This window comes from Embiotoca jacksoni, unplaced genomic scaffold (assembly GCF_022577435.1).
Source record: "Embiotoca jacksoni isolate LCO1_2020_lvr unplaced genomic scaffold, fEmbJac1.0.p SCAF_114, whole genome shotgun sequence".
Classification (NCBI taxonomy): domain Eukaryota; kingdom Metazoa; phylum Chordata; class Actinopteri; family Embiotocidae; genus Embiotoca; species Embiotoca jacksoni.
Genome location: NW_027185246.1, coordinates 311056 through 332691, shown reverse-complemented (window position 1 = coordinate 332691; position 21636 = coordinate 311056). Strand labels below are relative to the sequence as shown.

The window sequence follows — 21636 nt, the reverse complement described above, 5'->3', positions numbered from 1 at the left end:
CCTCCGTAATGACTCAGACACACCACCTGTGAGGTGAGCTCGACTGGATCAGCCAGAAAGACACACAGGCTGAACTCTGAACCTGCTGTTGTGATTGGTTGTTTACCTGTCAGTCAGCTGGCCTCTACGTCGACGCCTCCCACAACAACCAATCACAGAAGAGCGTCCCTCCCACTAATCCAGTCTAGCCCCGGCTGTGTGTGAGTGCTTGACAGAGAAGGACTCCATGTTTGTCTCAGATCCTGTTTCGTTGGTGGCTCTTCCTCTTGGTGTAACCCCCCCCCTCCCCCAGGGGTCTCCCCTGCAGCTCAGACTGAAGTTCCCACAGAGACCAGCTGCTCCTTCAGCCGACTGCTCCTCAGCGTCTGGTAGCTCCTCGTCTTCTGCGCTCGCAGCAGCGGTGTCTGAGTGTCGGCGTCCCGACAGGAGAGCGTCCGGCCGGCTCGGCGGAGGTGAACACGAGTCCATCCGTAGACCAGACTGTTGAGGAAACCCTGAGAGGCCGAGGTGAAGGCCTGAGGACAGAGGACACACCTCGGTCTCCGAGACATGCAGCTTGAAACATTGTTAATCTCAAACAATCACCAACCATCGGTGATGTCATCATCCATCAGTGATGTCATCAACCATCTGTGATGTCATCAACCATCAGTGATGTCATCGTTGGTTTGTGAATGTTAGGAATCCTTGAATGGGAGTCTATGGAGCCGGAGGCTTTTTGGAGCCGACCTCTAGTGGCACTCGCTGGTATTGCAGCTGAAGACACTTCTGGATCAGAACCATTTTACAGACCTGAAGCTACGAACTCTTTTAGAAACAGTTCGAGATCTGAACATCTTTGATCCTGTGAACGCGTCACAGACGGTTGATTACGTTACTCACCGTGTTCTGACGTCTCAGTGAAGATTCAGATGTTTTCCTTGTACTTGGATGGCGGTTGTTTACAGTGCAGATGTTGTGTGTTTGTGTGGTAAACGTGTGTAAACATGTTGTAGCGGACCGACCTGTGATATGTAGAGGACGACCCCGGCGTCGCCCCGCCCCGCCGGTGGTGCCGCCACCCGCAGGAACGCCAGGCCGACCGCTGAGGAAACATCGCACACACAGATCAGACTGAAGCCCATCTGTCATTCACAACAACCAATCAGTATCCAGCAGCCCCTGAAACCTCGCCCACTCCCAAACGCAGCGGCGTGAATCAGGATGGAGACACGAACCTGGACCCCAGCACAGCACCAAGACCAGCGGGTACAGCAGCATCCGCCGGTCCATCACACGGAACGAGGCGCGCTGCTGGTTGCCAAGGTAACCGTTGGAGGTCACGACCCGCCTGTAAATATGACGGGCTTTTACCACGAGCACCTGGTGAGGAGGCAAGAGGTCAAAGGTCAGCGTGTCGCCTCCATCGGCAACGAGATCAATGCCATGTCATGTCAGGTGGTCACTTCGGTCCGTTCGGTTCGTCCGGTCTGTCCGGTTCGGTCCGTCCGGTTCGGTCTGTCCGATCGTCCGGTTCGGTCTGTCTGGTAGTCCGGTTCGGTCTGTCTGGTCGTCCGGTTCGGTCTGTCTGGTCATCCGGTTCGGTTCGGTCCGTCCGGTCGTCCGGTTCGGTCTGTCTGGTCATCCGGTTCGGTTCGGTCCGTCCGGTCGTCCGGTTCGGTCTGTCTGGTCATCCGGTTCGGTTCGGTCCGTCCGGTCGTCCGGTTCGGTCTGTCTGGTTCGGTCCGTCCGGTTGTCCGGTTTGGTTCAGTCCGTTCGGTCGTCTGGTTCGGTCTGTCCGGTCGTCCGGTTTGGTCTGTCTGGTTCGGTCCATCCGGTTCGGTCTGTCCGGTTCGGTCCATCCAGTCCGTTCGGTTCGGTTCAGTCTGTCCGGTTCCGTCCGTCTGGCTCGGTCTGTCCAGTCGTCCAGTTCGGTCTGTCCAGTCCGATCGTCCGGTTCGGTCCGTCTGGTTCGGTCTGTCTGGTAGTCCGGTTCGGTTCGGTCCGTCTGGTCGTCCAGTTCGGTCCGTCCGGCTAGGTCTGTCCGGTCGTCCGGTTTGGTCTGTCCGGTTGTCCGGTTCGGTGTGTCCGGTTCAGTCCGTCCGGTCCGTTCGGTTCAGTCTGTCTGGTTCGGTCCGTCTGGCTCGGTCTGTCCGGTCGTCCAGTTCGGTCTGTCTGGTTCGGTCCGTCCAGTTGTCCGGTTTGGTTCAGTCCGTTCGGTCGTCTGGTTCGGTCTGTCCGGTCATCCGGTTCGGTTCGGTCTGTCCGGTCATCCGGTTCGGTTCGGTCTGTCCGGTTCGGTCTGTCCGGTCATCCGGTTCGGTTCGGTCTGTCCGGTCATCCGGTTCGGTTCGGTCTGTCCGGTTCGGTCTGTCCGGTCATCCGGTTCGGTTCGGTCTGTCCGGTCATCCGGTTCGGTTCGGTCTGTCCGGTCTCGGCTGTGAACTCACGGTGATGCTGAGGAGTGTGAGGATGAAGGTGATGAGGAAGACGGTCATGTGGTAGATCTGCAGCAGGCTGCAGGTTCTGATGAGTGGGCGGGGCTCTGAGGTCAGGTAGAGCGGTCCGGTGTGCATCAGCAGACATCTGGTTCCAGTACGGTGGCCCGCGAGGGACAAACAGAGAACAACCAGATGAAAAACTCTTTGAACACATCAGCTGCTGTTAAAATGAAACGGAACACTCGACGTCGTCCCGTGTTTGTCTACGACTTCCTGACGGGTGTCGATAAAGAGTGCGTCGGATTATCTTCGGTTTGTGCGGTGCGGCCATTAACCAACTCACCTGTAGGGTTCGCTGAAGTTGGCCTGACATTGGCTGATGGTTCCTGCTATAAAAACGGGTGCCATCAGCAGGACAGGAAGCAGACTGCAAACACGAGGAGGTCCAACACAGGTTAATCATCCATCATTCAATCAGTTCTGAAAGTCCAGACGGGACCGTGAACGCCACACGACCGTTGGTACTCACCATGACAACAGCGCGGTGACTTTCGCCGCCGTGTTCACTCTGTTGGAAAACTGGACAAAGAAGAAAGATTCAACTGGATGCTGCTATTCACTTTGGATTTGATGAGAGAAGTTGAATGGGAGTCTATGGAGCCGGAGGCTTTTTGGAGCCGACCCCTAGTGGCACTCGCTGGTATTGCAGCTGAAGACACTTCTGGATCAGAACCATTTTACAGACCTGAAGCTACGAACTCTTTTAGAAACAGACTGTGTCTCCGGTGTGTTTTGTCCTTTGGGGCCACCGTACTGGGGGGTGTACTTATTAGCTGTATGTATTTATTTTTATTTAATTTTGTGTATATAGTCTGTGTATTTATTCATTGTTCTAATTTTTTTCTAAAACAATGATTTCTATCTCTCTTATTTCAGACACGTCTTTGTAAATTTGTTCTTATTGTGTGCAGCTTTTTGTGTTTCTATGCTGCTGTGACGACTAAATTTCCCCCCGTGGGATTAATAAAGCTTAAATCTAATCTACGTGTACAGACCTGCGGGGGAGGGGGGTGTCCCGGTACGTACCTGGGCCGGGTACCCTCTGAAGCTGCTGTAGAACTGGTCCCGGACTCCGGTGAACAGCTGCCAGACGTAGTTGAGCGTGAAGAGGAAGGAGCTCATGTAGAGAACCTGCAACAGAGCGCACGGGGTCACGCTGCGTTCGCTGCCTCCCAACAAAACATGTAGGTCAGGAATACGGGTCGGTTTCCTCTCGCTGGGTCGGTCCCGGTTCTGCTGCTCTATTTCACCCCCGCCGACCCAGTTCAGGCTCGGTTCTGGGCCGGGTCGTCTGGGGCGACCACGCGTGGCAACTGCACTACGGGTTGGAATGTCTGCTCTGATTGGCTTCCCTCCAGGTGGGCGTGGCCAATCAAACATAAACACTAACCAGGAGGATGGAGGTTCCTTTTCATCAAATCTCCACCAAGATGGCGGGTCTGCTGTAGCGCCTCCTGGAGGTCATTAAGCCCGGTCTTGTGCAGCCCTGATTGATGACATCATTCACCTGCGACCCGTTTGATGAGTTGATGACAGGCTGCTGAACTGCGATTGGTTCTGATCTCCTCGACTGTTCAACCAGCTCTGAAGTCACGTTCATGAAGTCATCACCTTCACTGGAACTTTTTCATTTCAGTTCCATCTCTCAGGAGGAAGTTGAGATTTTCCAGCTGTGACGTGTTTCTTAAGGTCAAAACCGACTTCCTCTCAGTGTGGTTCGTTCTAAAGACGTGGAAACCCCGAAGGTTCCCGGAAAATCCTCAAAATAAAAACTCTAAATATCAATTCTATTAATAACTATTAGAAGACTTTCTGTGGCGGATTAATCAACATTGATCTGCATTCGCTGAACAATACGAGGAAAGATGAGGTCAGAGCAGTGTGTGTTTGTGTGTGTGTGTTACCTGCTCCACCGTGTGCAGAGTGTAGCAGTGTGTGTTCCTGCAGTGTTGAGAGAACAGCAGTGCTCCAGTCAGCCAGCAGGTGGCGAGCAGCAGGTCGGACACGCTGAGCAGCAGCAGAGGCTGCAGCTGGAAACACGTCACAAACAGGAAGTTAAAAAAAAACAACCTGTCAACTGTTCCATAATCAATCGTTTCTGAACAGAGACGCTGCCGTCGATTCCTTTGTTAGTAAACATAGTATTTTTAGGAAGACGTTAAGTTGGAGCAATCAGCATCCATCAGTGATGTCATCAACCATCAGTGATGTCATCGTTGGTTTGTGAACGTTATGAATCCTCCAGTTCAGATTCTGTCCGTCACCATCTTTGATAGTTCGGAGCGGTTTGGAGCAGGAAGTGACCATATTTGGACGAGCTGGGGGAGGAGCCAGCGGTGGATACTACGTCCCGCCCACCGATAGCTGTAACCTGACTGCACCACAGGCCTGTCAATCAAACAGACACGCCCCCAAAAGCAGGTCTTCTTGAATCTTCTTTTCTAATGAATGAGGGATTATTTTCAGATGGACCTCCAGAAAACTAATAAGAAGGAGTGACTTTAGCTAACAACACCGAGATAACTGATGGACACATTTTATTCACTTTGGATTTGATGAGAGAAGTTGAATGGGAGTCTATGGAGCCGGAGGCTTTTTGGAGACGACCTCTAGTGGCACTCGCTGGTATTGCAGCTGAAGACACTTCTGGATCGGAACCATTTTTCATAGGCTCCACCCACTTTTATATCCGGCCTGTGGTTGGACCGTGAGATCATCATATTGGATCATTGACTTCCTGTCTGAGTGACTGACCTCCGGTGTGCGGCCGAGTCTCTGCAGCATCACGCAGACGATGATGGAACCAGAACCCAGAAAGCTGCGAACAGAACCACATGTTAGTCCCTAGGGTCCGATAATGCCGGTTCTGGAGGTTCTGAACATGAAGGAGGTGAAAACCAGCTCTAATCAAATTATTTCCAGCTGACTGGAACTTTTCCTGCTTCTATTGTCTGAGCGCTGTGACCTCTGACCTCTGACCTCTTTCCCAGCGCTCCCATGCGCGTGAGCAGAAATGACAGCGTCATGTGGTGAGGAGGGTTCTGATGACATCACAGACCTCCATCTGCTCTAAACTAATATCACAACTCTGAATCTGCTCTTTATTACCTACGTTATTTAAACGTGTTATTTTAAACATGTGATATTTAAACGTGTTATTTAAATATATTATTTAAACCTGTTATTTTCAGGGTTTTTATGTGAGCAGGTGAAGTGATGGAGGAACTCACCTGAGCAGAGCCATGACGAGCTGGATCCACCGGACGGCTTCATACACCTGCGTGCACACACACAGATGAACATCACCTGTATAGAATATATGTAATGTAATGTAATATAATGTAATATAATATAATGTAATGTACTGTAATATAATATAATGTAATATAATATAATGTAATATAATATAATGTAATATAATATGTAATATAATATAATATAATACAATGTAATATAATATAATGTAATATAATGTAATTTAATATAATATAATGTAATGTAATATAATATAGTATAATGTAATATAATGTAATGTAATATAATATAATGTAATTTAATATAATACAATGTAATATAATATAATGTAATTTAATATAACACAATGTAATATAATGTAATATAATATAATACAATGTAATATAATATAATACAATGTAATATAATATAATGTAATTTAATATAATACAATGTAATGTAATATAATGTAATTTAATATAATACAATGTAATATAATATAATGTAATACAATGTATTATAATATAATATAATGTAATACAATGTAATATAATATAGTATAATACAATATAATATAATGTAATATAATAAAATGTAATTTAATATAATACAATGTAATATAATGTAATGTAATATAATATAGTATAATGTAATATAATGTAATGTAATATAATATAATGTAATTTAATATCATACAATGTAATATAATATAATGTAATATAATGTAATGTAATATAATGTAATATAATATAATGTAATGTACTATAATGTAATATAATACAATGTAATATAATATGTAATTTAATATAATACAATGTAATATAATGTAATGTAATATAATATAGTATAATATAATATAATGTAATGAAACATAATGTAATATAATGTAATATAATGTAATATAATATAGTATAATGTAATATAATGTAATGAAACATAATGTAATATAATGTAATATAATATAGTATAATGTAATATAATGTAATATAATATAATGTAATATAATATAATGTAATATAATATGTTATATAATGTAATATAATATAATATAATGTAACATAATGTAATATAATATAATATAATGTAATATAATATAATATAATATAATGTAATATAATATAATATGTTTGATGGTCATAGAGCGTTTTCATGTCTTTAAAAACAGGAAGTAGTTTATTGGAACGTTGGATTTGAGTGTTTGTGGCTGCAGGAAGGAAACCACGTCTCTGAGCTGCAGATGTTCGAAACAAAGAACAGAAACACACAAAAAAAACCTGGAAATTTCAGAAAGTTAGTCTCCTCCCACAATCCTCCATGTTCCCTCCTCCCACCTGAGATTAGTCTCCTCCCACCTGACCACAGGTGTTCCCAGCTGATCATACATCCCAGCGACCGATTAACGTTTTCATTTAAATATTTCGTCAGAGACTTTAAAGTAACAGAACCAGTCAAATCTGGGAGACAAAATTAAAGATTTAAAATGATGAAACATCCTTACAAACTGCTTCCTGCTCATTTATCATATAAACTAGATATTTTGGGGTGTTTGGATGATGATAATAATAATAATAATAATAATAATAATAATAATAATATATGTATTTCATAATAAAAGACTAAAAAGTATCTTTATTGATTTAAATATTTGTGTATTTATTGATGAGAGTAACTGAGTACATTTACTGGAGGATCTGAAGTTGAATGTAAAATATCTGATGAAACTCAGACAGGAAATTAAATGTTAATATTTATGTTTATTAACCTGCAATTATAAGAACAATAATGTCTCTCAGTCTGTCTCTCCGTGGAGACTAACCTGTCCCCTGTCTCCCAGTCTGTCCGTGGGAACTCACCTGGGTCCAGTCCTCGGCGCCGGTCGTGTTGTCCTCCGATCTGTTGGTCCCAGTCCACATGTTGACAGGGTGTGATGCCGCTGCAGTCTGGACCTGAACCCTGACAGGACCAGCTTTTATCCTGCAGCTCACACAGACCAGGCCCCGCCCACCGGGTCCATGACCACGCCCCCTGACGGAGAGGAGACCGTTGCCTCCTCAGCAGCCTCATCGTCTGGAGTCTTTGTCTCCGGCGCCCCCTGCAGGGCAGAACTGAGAACACAGAGCTGCGCGGGAAAGTTTCCTCATAAAAGATCAAAGTCGAGCCGAAATTAAATGTTCAGCTGCTGGAGACGAAACAAAGACCGGAAACGACAAAAAAACAACTAAAAACTGACGATTGTGTAACTTTAGGTCAACGTGACTCTGCTAATGCTAGTTAGCTCTGAGGGAGACGTCACAGTACGTCACCCGGTCCCGGAAGGCTGCGCCGGTCCCGCTCCGGTCTTCCCGGTTTAATACGGATTACGGTCATTTTAGAACCGACTCTGAAGCGCTGAACCCCCGCAGCGGAGGCGGACCGCTGCCCGGCCTCTCGGCGGGTTCAGGTCCATATCAGGGCGGGAAGAAGGAGACGAACCGCAGCAGTGATCTCCATCCAAGATCAAGCATGGCGACCGAGCCTCCCTCACTCAGTGCTGCCGCCGCTGGCTGGAGGAGGAACTACAACAACAGGACACCTCGAACTTCACATTTAACTGGATCATTAATCTGCAATTACCACAAAAACACGGATTATTTCATGTTTGTGTTTGTAAAACACTGAAAACTGAATCTTTGGACTTTTTTATTCAGACAAAGCTTCACCTAAATTAAATAAATGAATAATTAAACCGATTTTTTTTTTTTTTTTTTTACTGCTGTTTAAATAACATATCTCCCTTTATTTATTTCAGTCAAAATCCTGTACGACAAAATAAAATGACTCAAACTCAGAGAGGCTTTAATCAAACAGTTCAGAAATATAATAAACAATAAAAATAAAGACTCGCAGCTTTAACAGATGAAGATGAAACATGTTTGTTTTTATTTTAGTCACACAGATCCTCCATGTTTCCTGATGATCAACAAAGAAACTGACTGTCTTTTCATTAAGAACCAGACCTGAAACCTCTGGAGCAGGATGAGGAGGAGCAGGATGAGGAGGAGCAGGGGGAGCAGGAGGCTCTGTGACAACCCTCAGGTATCCACATACTTCTGGAAAGTCTGATTTGATTTTTCTCTTCTTCATTGCTTCTTCTTCACCACGTGAGCGCAGTCGTACTTCCCTCTCACCACGGTGAGTTTGACCCCCGGCAGGTCCTGGGTCCGGCCGCCCTGAACCAGAACCACGTTATGCTCCTGCAGGTTGTGTCCCTCCCCGGGGATGAACACCACCACCTCCTTCCCGTTGGATAGACGCACGCGAGCGCACTTCCTGTTGGCCGAGTTGGGCTTCTTGGGTTTGCGGATCATCGTCTTCAGGATCACCGCTTTGAGCTGCGGCCGGCCGAACGTAGCGCCGACGGATTTGGGAGTCGGTTTGGGTTTCCCCTGGCGGTGCATCTGGTTGAGGGTGGCCATGGTTCTGGAGAGGAGCGGCCCGGTCCAGGCAGAGGCATGCTGTGAGGCTGCGGAGGGTTTAACAGGCAACACGGACTCAGAACTTTCTCCAGAACTTTCACATTAAAAGCTTTACGCTGTGGAAGAGGCCCCGCCCCCTCGCACAGTTCACTGATCCGCCGCAGCGCAGAGCCCGACCCTCTCTGACCCTCTCTAATCCTCTCTGACCCGCTCTAATCGTCTTTAACCCTCTCTGACCCTCTCTAATCCTCTCTAATCCTCTCTAACCCTCTCTAATCCTCTCTGACCCTCTCTAATCCTCTCTAACCCTCTCTAATCCTCTCTAATCCTCTCTAACCCTCTCTAATCCTCTCTAACCCTCTCTAATCCTCTCTAATCCTCTCTGACCCTCTCTAACCCTCTCTAACCCTCTCTAATCCTCTCTAACCCTCTCTAATCCTCTCTAACCCTCTCTAATCCTCTCTGACCCTCTCTAATCCTCTCTAATCCTCTCTGACCCTCTCTGACCCTCTCTGACCCTCTCTAATCCTCTCTGACCCTCTCTAATCCTCTCCGACCCTCTCTGACCCCCTCTAATCCTCTCTAATCCTCTCTAATCCTCTCTGACCCTCTCTAATCCTCTCTAATCCTCTCTGACCCTCTCTAATCCTCTCTAACCCTCTCTGACCCTCTCTGACCCTCTCTGACCCTCTCTAATCCTCTCTAATCCTCTCTGACCCTCTCTAATCCTCTCTAATCCTCTCTAATCCTCTCTGACCCTCTCTAATCCTCTCTAACCCTCTCTAATCCTCTCTAATCCTCTCTGACCCTCTCTAATCCTCTCTAATCCTCTCTGACCCTCTCTAATCCTCTCTGACCCTCTCTAATCCTCTCTAATCCTCTCTGACCCTCTCTGACCCTCTCTAATCCTCTCTGACCCTCTCTAATCCTCTCTAATCCTCTCTGACCCTCTCTAATCCTCTCTAATCCTCTCCGACCCTCTCTAATCCTCTCTGACCCTCTCCGACCCTCTCTAATCCTCTCTGACCCTCTCTGACCCTCTCTAATCCTCTCTAATCCTCTCTAATCCTCTCCGACCCTCTCTAATCCTCTCTGACCCTCTCCGACCCTCTCTAATCCTCTCTGACCCTCTCTAATCCTCTCTAATCCTCTCTAATCCTCTCCGACCCTCTCTAATCCTCTCTGACCCTCTCCGACCCTCTCTAATCCTCTCTGACCCTCTCTAATCCTCTCTAACCCTCTCTAATCCTCTCTAATCCTCTCCGACCCTCTCTAATCCTCTCTGACCCTCTCCGACCCTCTCTAATCCTCTCTGATCCTCTCTAATCTTCTCTGACCCTCTCTGACCCTCTCTAATCCTCTCTGACCCTCTCTGACCCTCTCTGACCCCCTCTAATCCTCTCTAATCCTCTCTAATCCTCTCTGACCCTCTCTAATCCTCTCTAATCCTCTCTAATCCTCTCTAATCCTCTCTGTCCCTCTCTAACCCTCTCCGACCCCCTCTAATCCTCTCTAACCCTCTCTGACCCTCTCTGACCCTCTCTGACCCTCTCTAATCCTCTCTAATCCTCTCTAATCCTCTCTGACCCTCTCTAATCCTCTCTAATCCTCTCTGACCCTCTCTAATCCTCTCTGACCCTCTCTAATCCTCTCTAATCCTCTCTGACCCTCTCTGACCCTCTCTAATCCTCTCTAATCCTCTCTGACCCTCTCTAATCCTCTCTAATCCTCTCTGACCCTCTCTAATCCTCTCTAATCCTCTCTAATCCTCTCCGACCCTCTCTAATCCTCTCTGACCCTCTCCGACCCTCTCTAATCCTCTCTGACCCTCTCTAACCCTCTCTAATCCTCTCTGATCCTCTCTAATCCTCTCCGACCCTCTCTAATCTTCTCTGACCCTCTCTGACCCTCTCTAATCCTCTCTGACCCTCTCTAACCCTCTCTAATCCTCTCTAATCCTCTCTAATCCTCTCCGACCCTCTCTAATCTTCTCTGACCCTCTCTGACCCTCTCTAATCCTCTCTGACCCTCTCTGACCCTCTCTGACCCCCTCTAATCCTCTCTAATCCTCTCTAATCCTCTCTGACCCTCTCTAATCCTCTCTAATCCTCTCTAATCCTCTCTAATCCTCTCTAATCCTCTCTGTCCCTCTCTAACCCTCTCCGACCCCCTCTAATCCTCTCTAACCCTCTCTGACCCTCTCTGACCCTCTCTGACCCTCTCTAATCCTCTCTGATCCTCTCTGACCCTCTCTAATCCTCTCTAATCCTCTCTAATCCTCTCTAACCCTCTCTAATCCTCTCTAATCCTCTCCGACCCTCTCTAATCCTCTCTGACCCTCTCCGACCCTCTCTAATCCTCTCTGACCCTCTCTAATCCTCTCTAATCCTCTCTAATCCTCTCTAACCCTCTCTAACCCTCTCTAATCCTCTCTGACCCTCTCTAATCCTCTCTAACCCTCTCTAATCCTCTCTAATCCTCTCCGACCCTCTCTAATCCTCTCTGACCCTCTCCGACCCTCTCTAATCCTCTCTGATCCTCTCTAATCTTCTCTGACCCTCTCTGACCCTCTCTAATCCTCTCTAATCCTCTCTGACCCTCTCTAATCCTCTCTAACCCTCTCTAATCCTCTCTGACCCTCTATAATCTTCTCTGACCCTCTCTGACCCTCTCTAATCCTCTCTAATCCTCTCTGACCCTCTCTAATCCTCTCTAATCCTCTCTGACCCTCTCTAATCCTCTCTAACCCTCTCTAATCCTCTCTGACCCTCTCTAATCCTCTCTAATCCTCTCTGACCCTCTCTAATCCTCTCTGATCCTCTCTAATCCTCTCTAATCCTCTCTATGACCCTCTCTAATCCTCTCTAATCCTCTCTGACCCTCTCTGACCCTCTCTAATCCTCTCTAACCCTCTCTAATCCTCTCTGACCCTCTCTAATCCTCTCTAACCCTCTCTGACCCTCTCTAATCCTCTCTGACCCTCTCTAATCCTCTCTAATCCTCTCTGACCCTCTCTAATCCTCTCTAATCCTCTCTGACCCTCTCTAATCCTCTCTGACCCTCTCTAACCCTCTCTAATCCTCTCTGACCCTCTCTAATCCTCTCTAATCCTCTCTAATCCTCTCTGACCCTCTCTAATCCTCTCTAATCCTCTCTGACCCTCTCTGACCCTCTCTAATCCTCTCTAATCCTCTCTGACCCTCTCTAATCCTCTCTGACCCTCTTTGACCCTCTCTGACCCTCTCTAATCCTCTCTAATCCTCTCTAATCGTCTCTGACCCTCTCTAATCCTCTCTGATCCTCTCTGACCCTCTCTAATCCTCTCTGACCCTCTCTAACCCTCTCTAATCCTCTCTGACCCTCTCTAATCTTCTCTGACCCTCTCTGACCCTCTCTAATCGTCTCTGACCCTCTCTAACCCTCTCTAAACCTCTCTGACCCTCTCTAATCCTCTCTGACCCTCTCTAATCCTGACCCTCTCTAATCCTCTCTAATCCTCTCTGACCCTCTCTAATCCTCTCTAATCCTCTCTGACCCTCTCTAATCTTCTCTGACCCTCTCTGACCCTCTCTAATCCTCTCTGACCCTCTCTAATCCTCTCTGATCCTCTCTGACCCTCTCTAATCCTCTCTGACCCTCTCTAACCCTCTCTAATCCTCTCTGACCCTCTCTAATCTTCTCTGACCCTCTCTGACCCTCTCTAATCCTCTCTGACCCTCTCTAACCCTCTCTAATCCTCTCTGACCCTCTCTAATCTTCTCTGACCCTCTCTAATCCTCTCTAATCCTCTCTGACCCTCTCTAATCCTCTCTAATCCTCTCTGACCCTCTCTAATCGTCTCTGACCCTCTCTAACCCTCTCTAATCCTCTCTGACCCTCTCTAATCCTCTCTGACCCTCTCTAATCCTCTCTGACCCTCTCTAATCCTCTCTAATCCTCTCTGACCCTCTCTAATCCTCTCTAATCCTCTCTGACCCTCTCTAATCCTCTCTAATCCTCTCTGACCCTCTCTAATCTTCTCTGACCCTCTCTGACCCTCTCTAATCCTCTCTGACCCTCTCTAATCCTCTCTGACCCTCTCTAATCCTCTCTGACCCTCTCTAATCTTCTCTGACCCTCTCTGACCCTCTCTAATCCTCTCTGACCCTCTCTAATCCTCTCTAATCCTCTCTGACCCTCTCTAATCGTCTCTGACCCTCTCTAACCCTCTCTAATCCTCTCTGACCCTCTCTAATCCTCTCTAATCCTCTCTGATCCTCTCTAATCCTCTCTGACCCTCTCTAATCCTCTCTAATCCTCTCTGATCCTCTCTAATCCTCTCTGACCCTCTCTAATCGTCTCTGACCCTCTCTAACCCTCTCTAATCCTCTCTGACCCTCTCTAACCCTCTCTGACCCTCTCTAATCTTCTCTGACCCTCTCTGACCCTCTCTAATCCTCTCTGACCCTCTCTAATCCTCTCTAATCCTCTCTGACCCTCTCTAATCGTCTCTGACCCTCTCTAACCCTCTCTAATCCTCTCTGACCCTCTCTAATCCTCTCTAATCCTCTCTGATCCTCTCTAATCCTCTCTGACCCTCTCTAATCCTCTCTAATCCTCTCTGACCCTCTCTAATCCTCTCTAATCCTCTCTGATCCTCTCTAATCCTCTCTGACCCTCTCTAATCCTCTCTGACCCTCTCTAATCCTCTCTAATCCTCTCTGACCCTCTCTAATCGTCTCTGACCCTCTCTAACCCTCTCTAATCCTCTCTGACCCTCTCTAATCCTCTCTAATCCTCTCTGATCCTCTCTAATCCTCTCTGACCCTCTCTAATCCTCTCTAATCCTCTCTGATCCTCTCTAATCCTCTCTGACCCTCTCTAATCGTCTCTGACCCTCTCTAACCCTCTCTAATCCTCTCTGACCCTCTCTAACCCTCTCTGACCCTCTCTAATCTTCTCTGACCCTCTCTGACCCTCTCTAATCCTCTCTGACCCTCTCTAATCCTCTCTGACCCTCTCTGACCCTCTCTAATCGTCTCTGACCCTCTCTAACCCTCTCTAATCCTCTCTGACCCTCTCTAATCCTCTCTAATCCTCTCTGATCCTCTCTAATCCTCTCTGACCCTCTCTAATCCTCTCTAATCCTCTCTGACCCTCTCTAATCCTCTCTAATCCTCTCTGATCCTCTCTAATCCTCTCTGATCCTCTCTAATCCTCTCTAATCCTCTCTGATCCTCTCTAATCCTCTCTGACCCTCTCTAATCCTCTCTGACCCTCTCTGACCCTCTTTTAACCCAACCCTCTCCGACCTGCTGGAATAATTCAAGAATCTGAACAGACGTGATCGGGTCTGACGGTTCAGGTTGTAAATTACAGAGTCGAGTTTTCAGACATTTACAGAGGAACAAGGTTACAATAAGCAGGTTTATCTGCCTGTAGATTTATTGTTTGATTATTAAAAGTTATGAGTTTACTGAGAGCTGAGAGGAGAAGCACGAAGTTCTCAGACAGGAACGCCTGCCGGGAAGCAGAAGTCACATCAGCTGAAACTATCATTTATAAAATCTGGTGAACTTTAATATGTAATGAAATACAACAGAGAATGCGTGATATCTGAACGTCGTTGGATGTGTGCAGGTAACTCACCTCGAAACAGTGACGTCATCACCGGTCTGAAGCTCCACAACGACGTCATCCCTGAATCACAGAAACACTTCGTGAACATCAGTGAAGGAAATCAAATGTAAAACCGACTTCAAATAACAAGTTGTCAGAAACACACCGGCCGATGTGAAGATGGACCTTTAAAGGTTTTAACGATGTCTCGCACGAACCGGATCCCCGGTCCAGGACCGGATCCCCGGTTCTGAGGGAACAGGAACTCTAAAATGTCCCGTTTTGTTAAATGGAGTCTGGTGCAACGGTGGCTGCACTGTAAGCTGCTGCTAACATCGTCACTCATTATTGATCACGTTTGTTCACGTGCTCATTATTGATCACGTTTGTTCACGTGCTCATTATTGATCACGTTTGTTCACGTGCTCATTATTGATCACGTTTGTTCACGTGCTCATTATTGATCACGTCTGATTAGATGTCAGACAGCGGCTAATGGCTAACAGCTAGCTCCCAGCACAGAGGTTACCTGCAGGTTTATCTCACCTGCTCAGAGGAACCGGAACAAACCGCCTCCGACGTCACGATGTCCGGTCAATGAAACGGAACTTCGAGGTCTTGAAATTTCACCGATTTATCGCATTTTAGATAAATAAAAAAACAGCCAAGGACGAAAAACCACAGCGTGACCTGCCGCCACCCGGAAGTACTTCTTCTTCTTCTTCGGCAGTCTTCAGCATCCATAAACGTCTGTTACTGCCCCCTTCTGGCTCGAATTGTCCACTTCAGTCCAGTAATTTGATTATTTCCCTCCAAAATAAACTTTGTATTTGATATTTATAGTTTTAATATAAAAACTACAGATTCAGTTATTCAAACATCTTTTTTATTTCCCAGAATTCCAGAGTGAACAGACATTGTCATGAAATTAAATAATTAAATTACAAAATACTAGCAGTTGTCATCAGTTACAGAAACTGAGATCAAATGTATTAGATGTCTTTGACTCTACTCGTCCAATAGGATGAGCGCAAACTCTGAGCCTCGCTTTTGATTGGTTCTGTGGTTTGAATTAGCCCCGCCTCCTGCCTGACACTCAAATCGGTCACATGTCGACCATAACATGATGTTTAAAAAGAGTCGTTGAGAGTGAAACCTTCATCTTCACTCAGCAGGAAGTCGAGTTATTGATCAGTAATGGATCAGTTATGGATCAGTTATTGATCAGTTATGGATCAGTTATTGATCAGTTATGGATCAGTTATTGATCAGTTATGGATCAGTTATGGATCAGTTATTGATCAGTTATTGATCAGTTATGGATCAGTTATGGATCAGTTATTGATCAGTTATGGATCAGTTATGGATCAGTTGTTGATCAGTTATGGATCAGTTATGGATCAGTTGTTGATCAGTAATGGATCAGTTATGGATCAGTTATGGATCAGTTATTGATCAGTTATGGATCAGTTATGGATCAGTTATTGATCAGTTATGGATCAGTAATGGATCAGTTATGGATCAGTTGTTGATCAGTAATGGATCAGTTATGGATCAGTTATGGATCAGTTATTGATCAGTTATGGATCAGTTATGGATCAGTAATGGATCAGTTATGGATCAGTTATTGATCAGTTATGGATCAGTTATGGATCAGTTATTGATCAGTTATGGATCAGTTGTTGATCAGTTATGGATCAGTAATGGATCAGTTATGGATCAGTTATTGATCAGTTATGGATCAGTTATGGATCAGTTATTGATCAGTTATGGATCAGTAATGGATCAGTTATGGATCAGTTATGGATTAGTTATTGATCAGTTATGGATCAGTTGTTGATCAGTTATGGATCAGTAATGGATCAGTTATGGATCAGTTATGGATCAGTTATGGATCAGTTATGGATCAGTTATGGATCAGTTGTTGATCAGTTATGGATCAGTAATGGATCAGTTATGGATCAGTTATTGATCAGTTATGGATCAGTAATGGATCAGTTATGGATTAGTTATTGATCAGTTATGGATCAGTTGTTGATCAGTTATTGATCAGTTATGGATCAGTAATGGATCAGTTATTGATCAGTTATGGATCAGTTGTTGATCAGTAATGGATCAGTTATGGATCAGTTATTGATCAGTTATTGATCAGTCATGGATCAGTTATTGATCAGTCATGGATCAGTTGTTGATCAGTTATTGATCAGTTATGGATCAGTAATGGATCAGTTATTGATCAGTTATGGATCAGTTGTTGATCAGTAATGGATCAGTTATGGATCAGTTATTGATCAGTTATTGATCAGTCATGGATCAGTTATTGATCAGTCATGGATCAGTTGTTGATCAGTTATTGATCAGTCATGGATCAGTTATTGATCAGTTATTGATCAGTCATGGATCAGTTATTGATCAGTTATTGATCAGTCATGGATCAGTTATTGATCAGTCATGGATCAGTTATGGATCAGTTATTGATCAGTCATGGATCAGTTATGGATCAGTTATTGATCAGTTATTGATCAGTCATGGATCAGTTATTGATCAGTCATGGATCAGTTGTTGATCAGTTATTGATCAGTTATGGATCAGTAATGGATCAGTTATTGATCAGTTATGGATCAGTTGTTGATCAGTAATGGATCAGTTATGGATCAGTTATTGATCAGTTATTGATCAGTCATGGATCAGTTATTGATCAGTCATGGATCAGTTGTTGATCAGTTATTGATCAGTCATGGATCAGTTATTGATCAGTTATTGATCAGTCATGGATCAGTTATTGATCAGTCATGGATCAGTTATGGATCAGTTGTTGATCAGTTATTGATCAGTCATGGATCAGTTGTTGATCAGTTATTGATCAGTCATGGATCAGTTATGGATCAGTTGTTGATCAGTTATTGATCAGTCATGGATCAGCTGTGATAATCACTGCAGTCAGTTATTCATTAAACCTGCTGCAGACCTGGTTTAAATCAGGTTTAGTCCCCTCCCCCCCTCCCCCTGATCACCTTGATGACAGATGTTATGCTGAGTCAGCAGAACATCAGATTAATGCCGAGTCAGCACATTTTACAGGAAATAATAACAGATGAAGAGACTCAGCTGATTTATTCTTTGATGAGATGATTGATTTTCTACTTGAAACCTTCTTCTGCCAACCCCTCACCTTTACCTGAGGGACCTCAGGAGGGTCCTGACCCTCAGGTTGGGAACCGGAGCGACTGACAGGAAGTGGCAGCTGCCAGAGTCCACAGGTCACCGATGGATGGAATCAGCGCTGATAAGATCGATGATCTGCAGCCGAAGGTCTCGTCCTTCCCGGCTCCTCAGCAGATCTCTATCGCCGCGGTTACACATTGAACCCAGGAGGGAGGGGGCCTCAGGTGTGCAACAGGTGTGCAGCAGGTGTGCAACAGGTGTGCAGCAGGTGTGCAACAGGTGTGCAGCAGGTGTGCGAGTCGCTCTCAGAGAAGGTGAAGATGAGGCTGCAGCTCCTCCTGGTCCTCTCGGCGGTGATCTGCGCCGCCGGCAAGCCGCTGAGCAAGGCAACGGCGAGGAAGACGAAGCTGCTGCTCGTCTCCTTCGACGGCTTCCGGTGGGACTACGACCAGGACGTGGACACGCCGCACCTGGACCGGCTCGCTGTGGACGGAGTCAAGGCCAAGTACATCACCCCCCCGATGCTGACCATGACATCACCGTCACACTTCACCACCATCACCGGTAACACCTGAGACAACACCTGCAGTTTCATCTAGCTTCATTTAGTTTAGTTTAATTTCACTTAATTTAAGATAACTGAACTTAACTTAATATAATGTAATTTATTTTATTTAAACTAATTTAATTCAATGTAATTTATTAACTCTAATTTAATTTAATTTAATCTAATTCAATTTAATCTATTTTAATTTAATGTAATTAAATGTAGTTGTTGTGCTGTTACCTTCCCTGTAGATACTGCAGTTAATTTGAAGTTACTTTAATACTTCCCGGCTTTAAACTCCATCTGAGTATTCAGTTTAAATAAAACACAAATGTTAACAAAATGAATTAGTGAAATCAGCTCCGACAGTAAAACGCTGACTCAGACTTTAATGACTCAGGATCAATAATCTAAAAGTCGTTCTACAGAACAGCTTCTTTTACTGCTGTTGTGGTTTTTGCTGATGATACTTGTGTACTTTTATTTGTTTGTGGTTTTTAATGCAGTTTAATGTGAAGTAAACTTCCTCCATCATCAGCTGTTCTGCTCGTTTTTAACCTTCAGCAGAAACTGTTGCTTTCGATTGACGTAATAAAAGACAGATATAAGACGTGTTTTACTGTCCTGAAGGAGCTGCAGACCGTCAGAGTCCAGAGTCCTCGGAGGTTCAGCCAACAACCATCTTCTCTGCTGCTACTTCAGTTCTGGTTTCAGGTTGAACTTGAACCTGCTGCAGACCTGGTTTAACTGGAGTTGGTTTCGGCCTAATCTCCGATCCTCATGATTCCTTCTGTCCACTAAACACTGAACTTCCTGTAGCGGTGCAGCTTCCTGTCTGTCACCGTGGTAACCGTTAGAAACCCTTCCTTTGTGATCAGGCAGATGGGTGGAGGACCACGAAGTCGTCCACAACATGATGTTCAACCCCAAGACCAACTTAAAACTGAACCACAAAGAGACGCTGAAGCGATCCGAGTGGTGGGACAACGGCGTTCTGCCGTTATGGATCACCGCCCAGAACCAGGTGAGTCACCGATCGGGTCATCGACAACAAACTCAACAGGTAACATTGATCTGAAAATAGTCCCCCTTGCAGCCGTGTCAGGAAACTACCGACGCTTTTATCTGTTCTTCATTTCAGGGTCTGAAAACGGCGTCCTTCCACTTCCCAGGGGGCGGAGCCAACTACAGCGGCCAAGCGATCCACCGGGCGCTGGTGGAGGAGGTCGGTCAACCGGACGACAACGAGACGGAGTGGCGTCAGAACATCGACACGGTGCTGAGCTGGTTCTCCGAGGAGGACTTCGACCTGGTGACGCTGTACTACGGCGAGCCGGACAACGTGGGCCACGCCAAGGGGCCGGACCACCCGCGCAGGAAGGAGATCATCCGGCAGATCGACCGCACCGTCGGGTACCTGAGGGAGGCCATCCACCGCCGCGGCCTGAACGACATCCTGAACGTCATCCTCACCTCGGACCACGGCATGACCACCGTCAAGAAGCGACCGCTGGTGGACGAGATCGTTCTCAACAAGTACCTCAATTTAATCAAACTCGCCAGCTTCGAAATCCTCGACTACGGCGGGTTCGGCATCCTGACGCCGCGGCCGGGGAAACAGCAGGAGGTGTTCGACGCTCTGTCCAAAGCGCCCAATCTGACGGTCTACAAGAAACACGAGATGCCCGCCAGCTTCCATCTGGCCAACAGCGAGCGGCTGCCTCCCATCGTGATCGTGGCAGATCTGGGCTTCAACCTCAACTCGGTACGCGTCCCAAGACTCAAACCTGCATTTAGTGTCCGACCGTCAAACCGAGTCCACCGGAGACGACGAGAGACGACGGGACGCAGGACTGAACTGGAGCTGCAGACATCTCAGTTCATGTAGAGTGAGACGATTCGTTTATTCTGGTCTCTGACATGGTTTCCCCTGGTTTTAGACTGGTGTTGGACTTGTTTAGAACTGATTCAGGACTCGGTTTGGGACTCGGTTTGGGACTCGGTTTGGGACCCGGTTTGGGACTTGTTTTAGAGCTTCAGTGTCCCACGGGTTCTGTGATCCAGATCGTCTCCACGGTTCTGAGATCTGGACTCTGTTCTGTTTCTCACCAGAGATTCATCGTCTACGTTAACAAAGGCGATCACGGCTTCCACAACGGCGAGATGGACATGAAGACCATCTTCAGGGCCTTCGGACCGAGCTTCAAGAGCAACTTCCTGTCGGAGCCGTTCGACAGCGTCCACATCTACCCTCTGATGTGTCAACTGCTGCAGATCCAACCGGCGCCGCACAACGGATCGCTGGCGGTGACGGAGAAGATGCTGCTGGGCGGTGAGTCGGACCTCCGCCCTCTGAAGGATCCGTCCGACCGCAGGGGTCTTTACAGAGTTATTTCTAAACACTTCTGATCATTACACCGCCTTAATCAATTATAAACCCTGGAAATAAAATCTGGAGAACCGCTGGAACGAGAAGAGAAACGTAAACCACAAACTGGCTAGTTGAGGCTAACTCTTAGTTTTAGCTAATGCTAACACGAAATTGACAAATGTCAAATTTGTACTATAGTACGAATAGTAGTACTATTTGTAGTATAGTACAAATAGTACTACTATTATTATAGTATTAATACTACAGTATTACAGTCAGAGCAGCAGATGTGTGAACGGTTGTTTGTCTGCAGGATCTCGGAGAGTTCAACGGTCCGTCGCTCTGCTGCTGTCGATGCTCTCCGTGTTCACGATGCTGTAACCGATCCGGAACCAGAACCCAGCCCGTCCGGAACCAGAACCCAGCCCGTCCGGAACCAGAACCCAGCCCGTCCGGAACCAGAACCCAGCCCGTCCGGAACCAGAACCTCAGCCTCCGGCTCCTGGTCTGGACCTGCCGGTCTTCTGGTTTCAACTCGGCTGGACTCTGATAGTGAAAATATAAACTTCTGATTTGGTTCTTTTGTAGTTTGTTTGTTTTTTAGCTCTCAGGTTTGTTTTCTATATTTTTTGCCTTCTTGGAGATTTCTGAAATAAATCTGAACACTTTGAATGTTTCATGTGATTAAAATCATGTCTAGAAATGTTTGATTTCGCAGCGTCTTTTCTTTACGTTTTTTGCAGTAAAATTTCAAAAACTTGATCTATGATGTGATAAAAAGTGAAA

At 46.1% G+C, this 21636-nt stretch overlaps 3 protein-coding genes across 4 annotated transcripts; 1 reads left to right on the top strand and 2 right to left on the bottom strand.

The window, feature by feature from the left end:
* Positions 1-222: 222 nt before the first annotated feature.
* Positions 223-8519, bottom strand: tmem116 (transmembrane protein 116). Of its 2 annotated transcripts, none has more exons than XM_069143803.1 (11): positions 7568-8519; positions 5711-5757; positions 5235-5298; positions 4385-4510; positions 3507-3611; positions 2950-2999; positions 2764-2847; positions 2430-2565; positions 1218-1362; positions 1005-1084; positions 223-515 (listed from the first exon to the last, which is right to left on the bottom strand). In XM_069143803.1, the coding sequence occupies exons 1-11, from the start codon at positions 7625-7627 to the stop codon at positions 309-311; spliced, it is 1104 nt and encodes a 367-aa protein (XP_068999904.1). In that variant the 5' UTR covers positions 7628-8519; the 3' UTR covers positions 223-308. The 2 variants fall into 2 exon arrangements, 1 of the variants encoding a protein (XP_068999904.1); XR_011177957.1 differs by lacking the exon at positions 223-515 and adding an exon at positions 547-768 and having other exon boundaries at positions 883-1084.
* A 91-nt stretch (positions 8520-8610) lies between these two features.
* Positions 8611-15489, bottom strand: mrps12 (mitochondrial ribosomal protein S12). Its single transcript, XM_069143804.1, has 3 exons — positions 15314-15489; positions 14798-14848; positions 8611-9216 (listed from the first exon to the last, which is right to left on the bottom strand). The coding sequence occupies exons 2-3, from the start codon at positions 14844-14846 to the stop codon at positions 8834-8836; spliced, it is 432 nt and encodes a 143-aa protein (XP_068999905.1). The 5' UTR covers positions 14847-14848; positions 15314-15489; the 3' UTR covers positions 8611-8833.
* A 2763-nt stretch (positions 15490-18252) lies between these two features.
* On the top strand, positions 18253-21231 carry LOC138194789 (ectonucleotide pyrophosphatase/phosphodiesterase family member 7). The gene is made up of 5 exons (XM_069143767.1): positions 18253-18496; positions 19358-19503; positions 19621-20244; positions 20592-20811; positions 21164-21231. The coding sequence occupies exons 1-5, from the start codon at positions 18253-18255 to the stop codon at positions 21229-21231; spliced, it is 1302 nt and encodes a 433-aa protein (XP_068999868.1).
* The last annotated feature ends 405 nt before the right edge of the window (positions 21232-21636 follow it).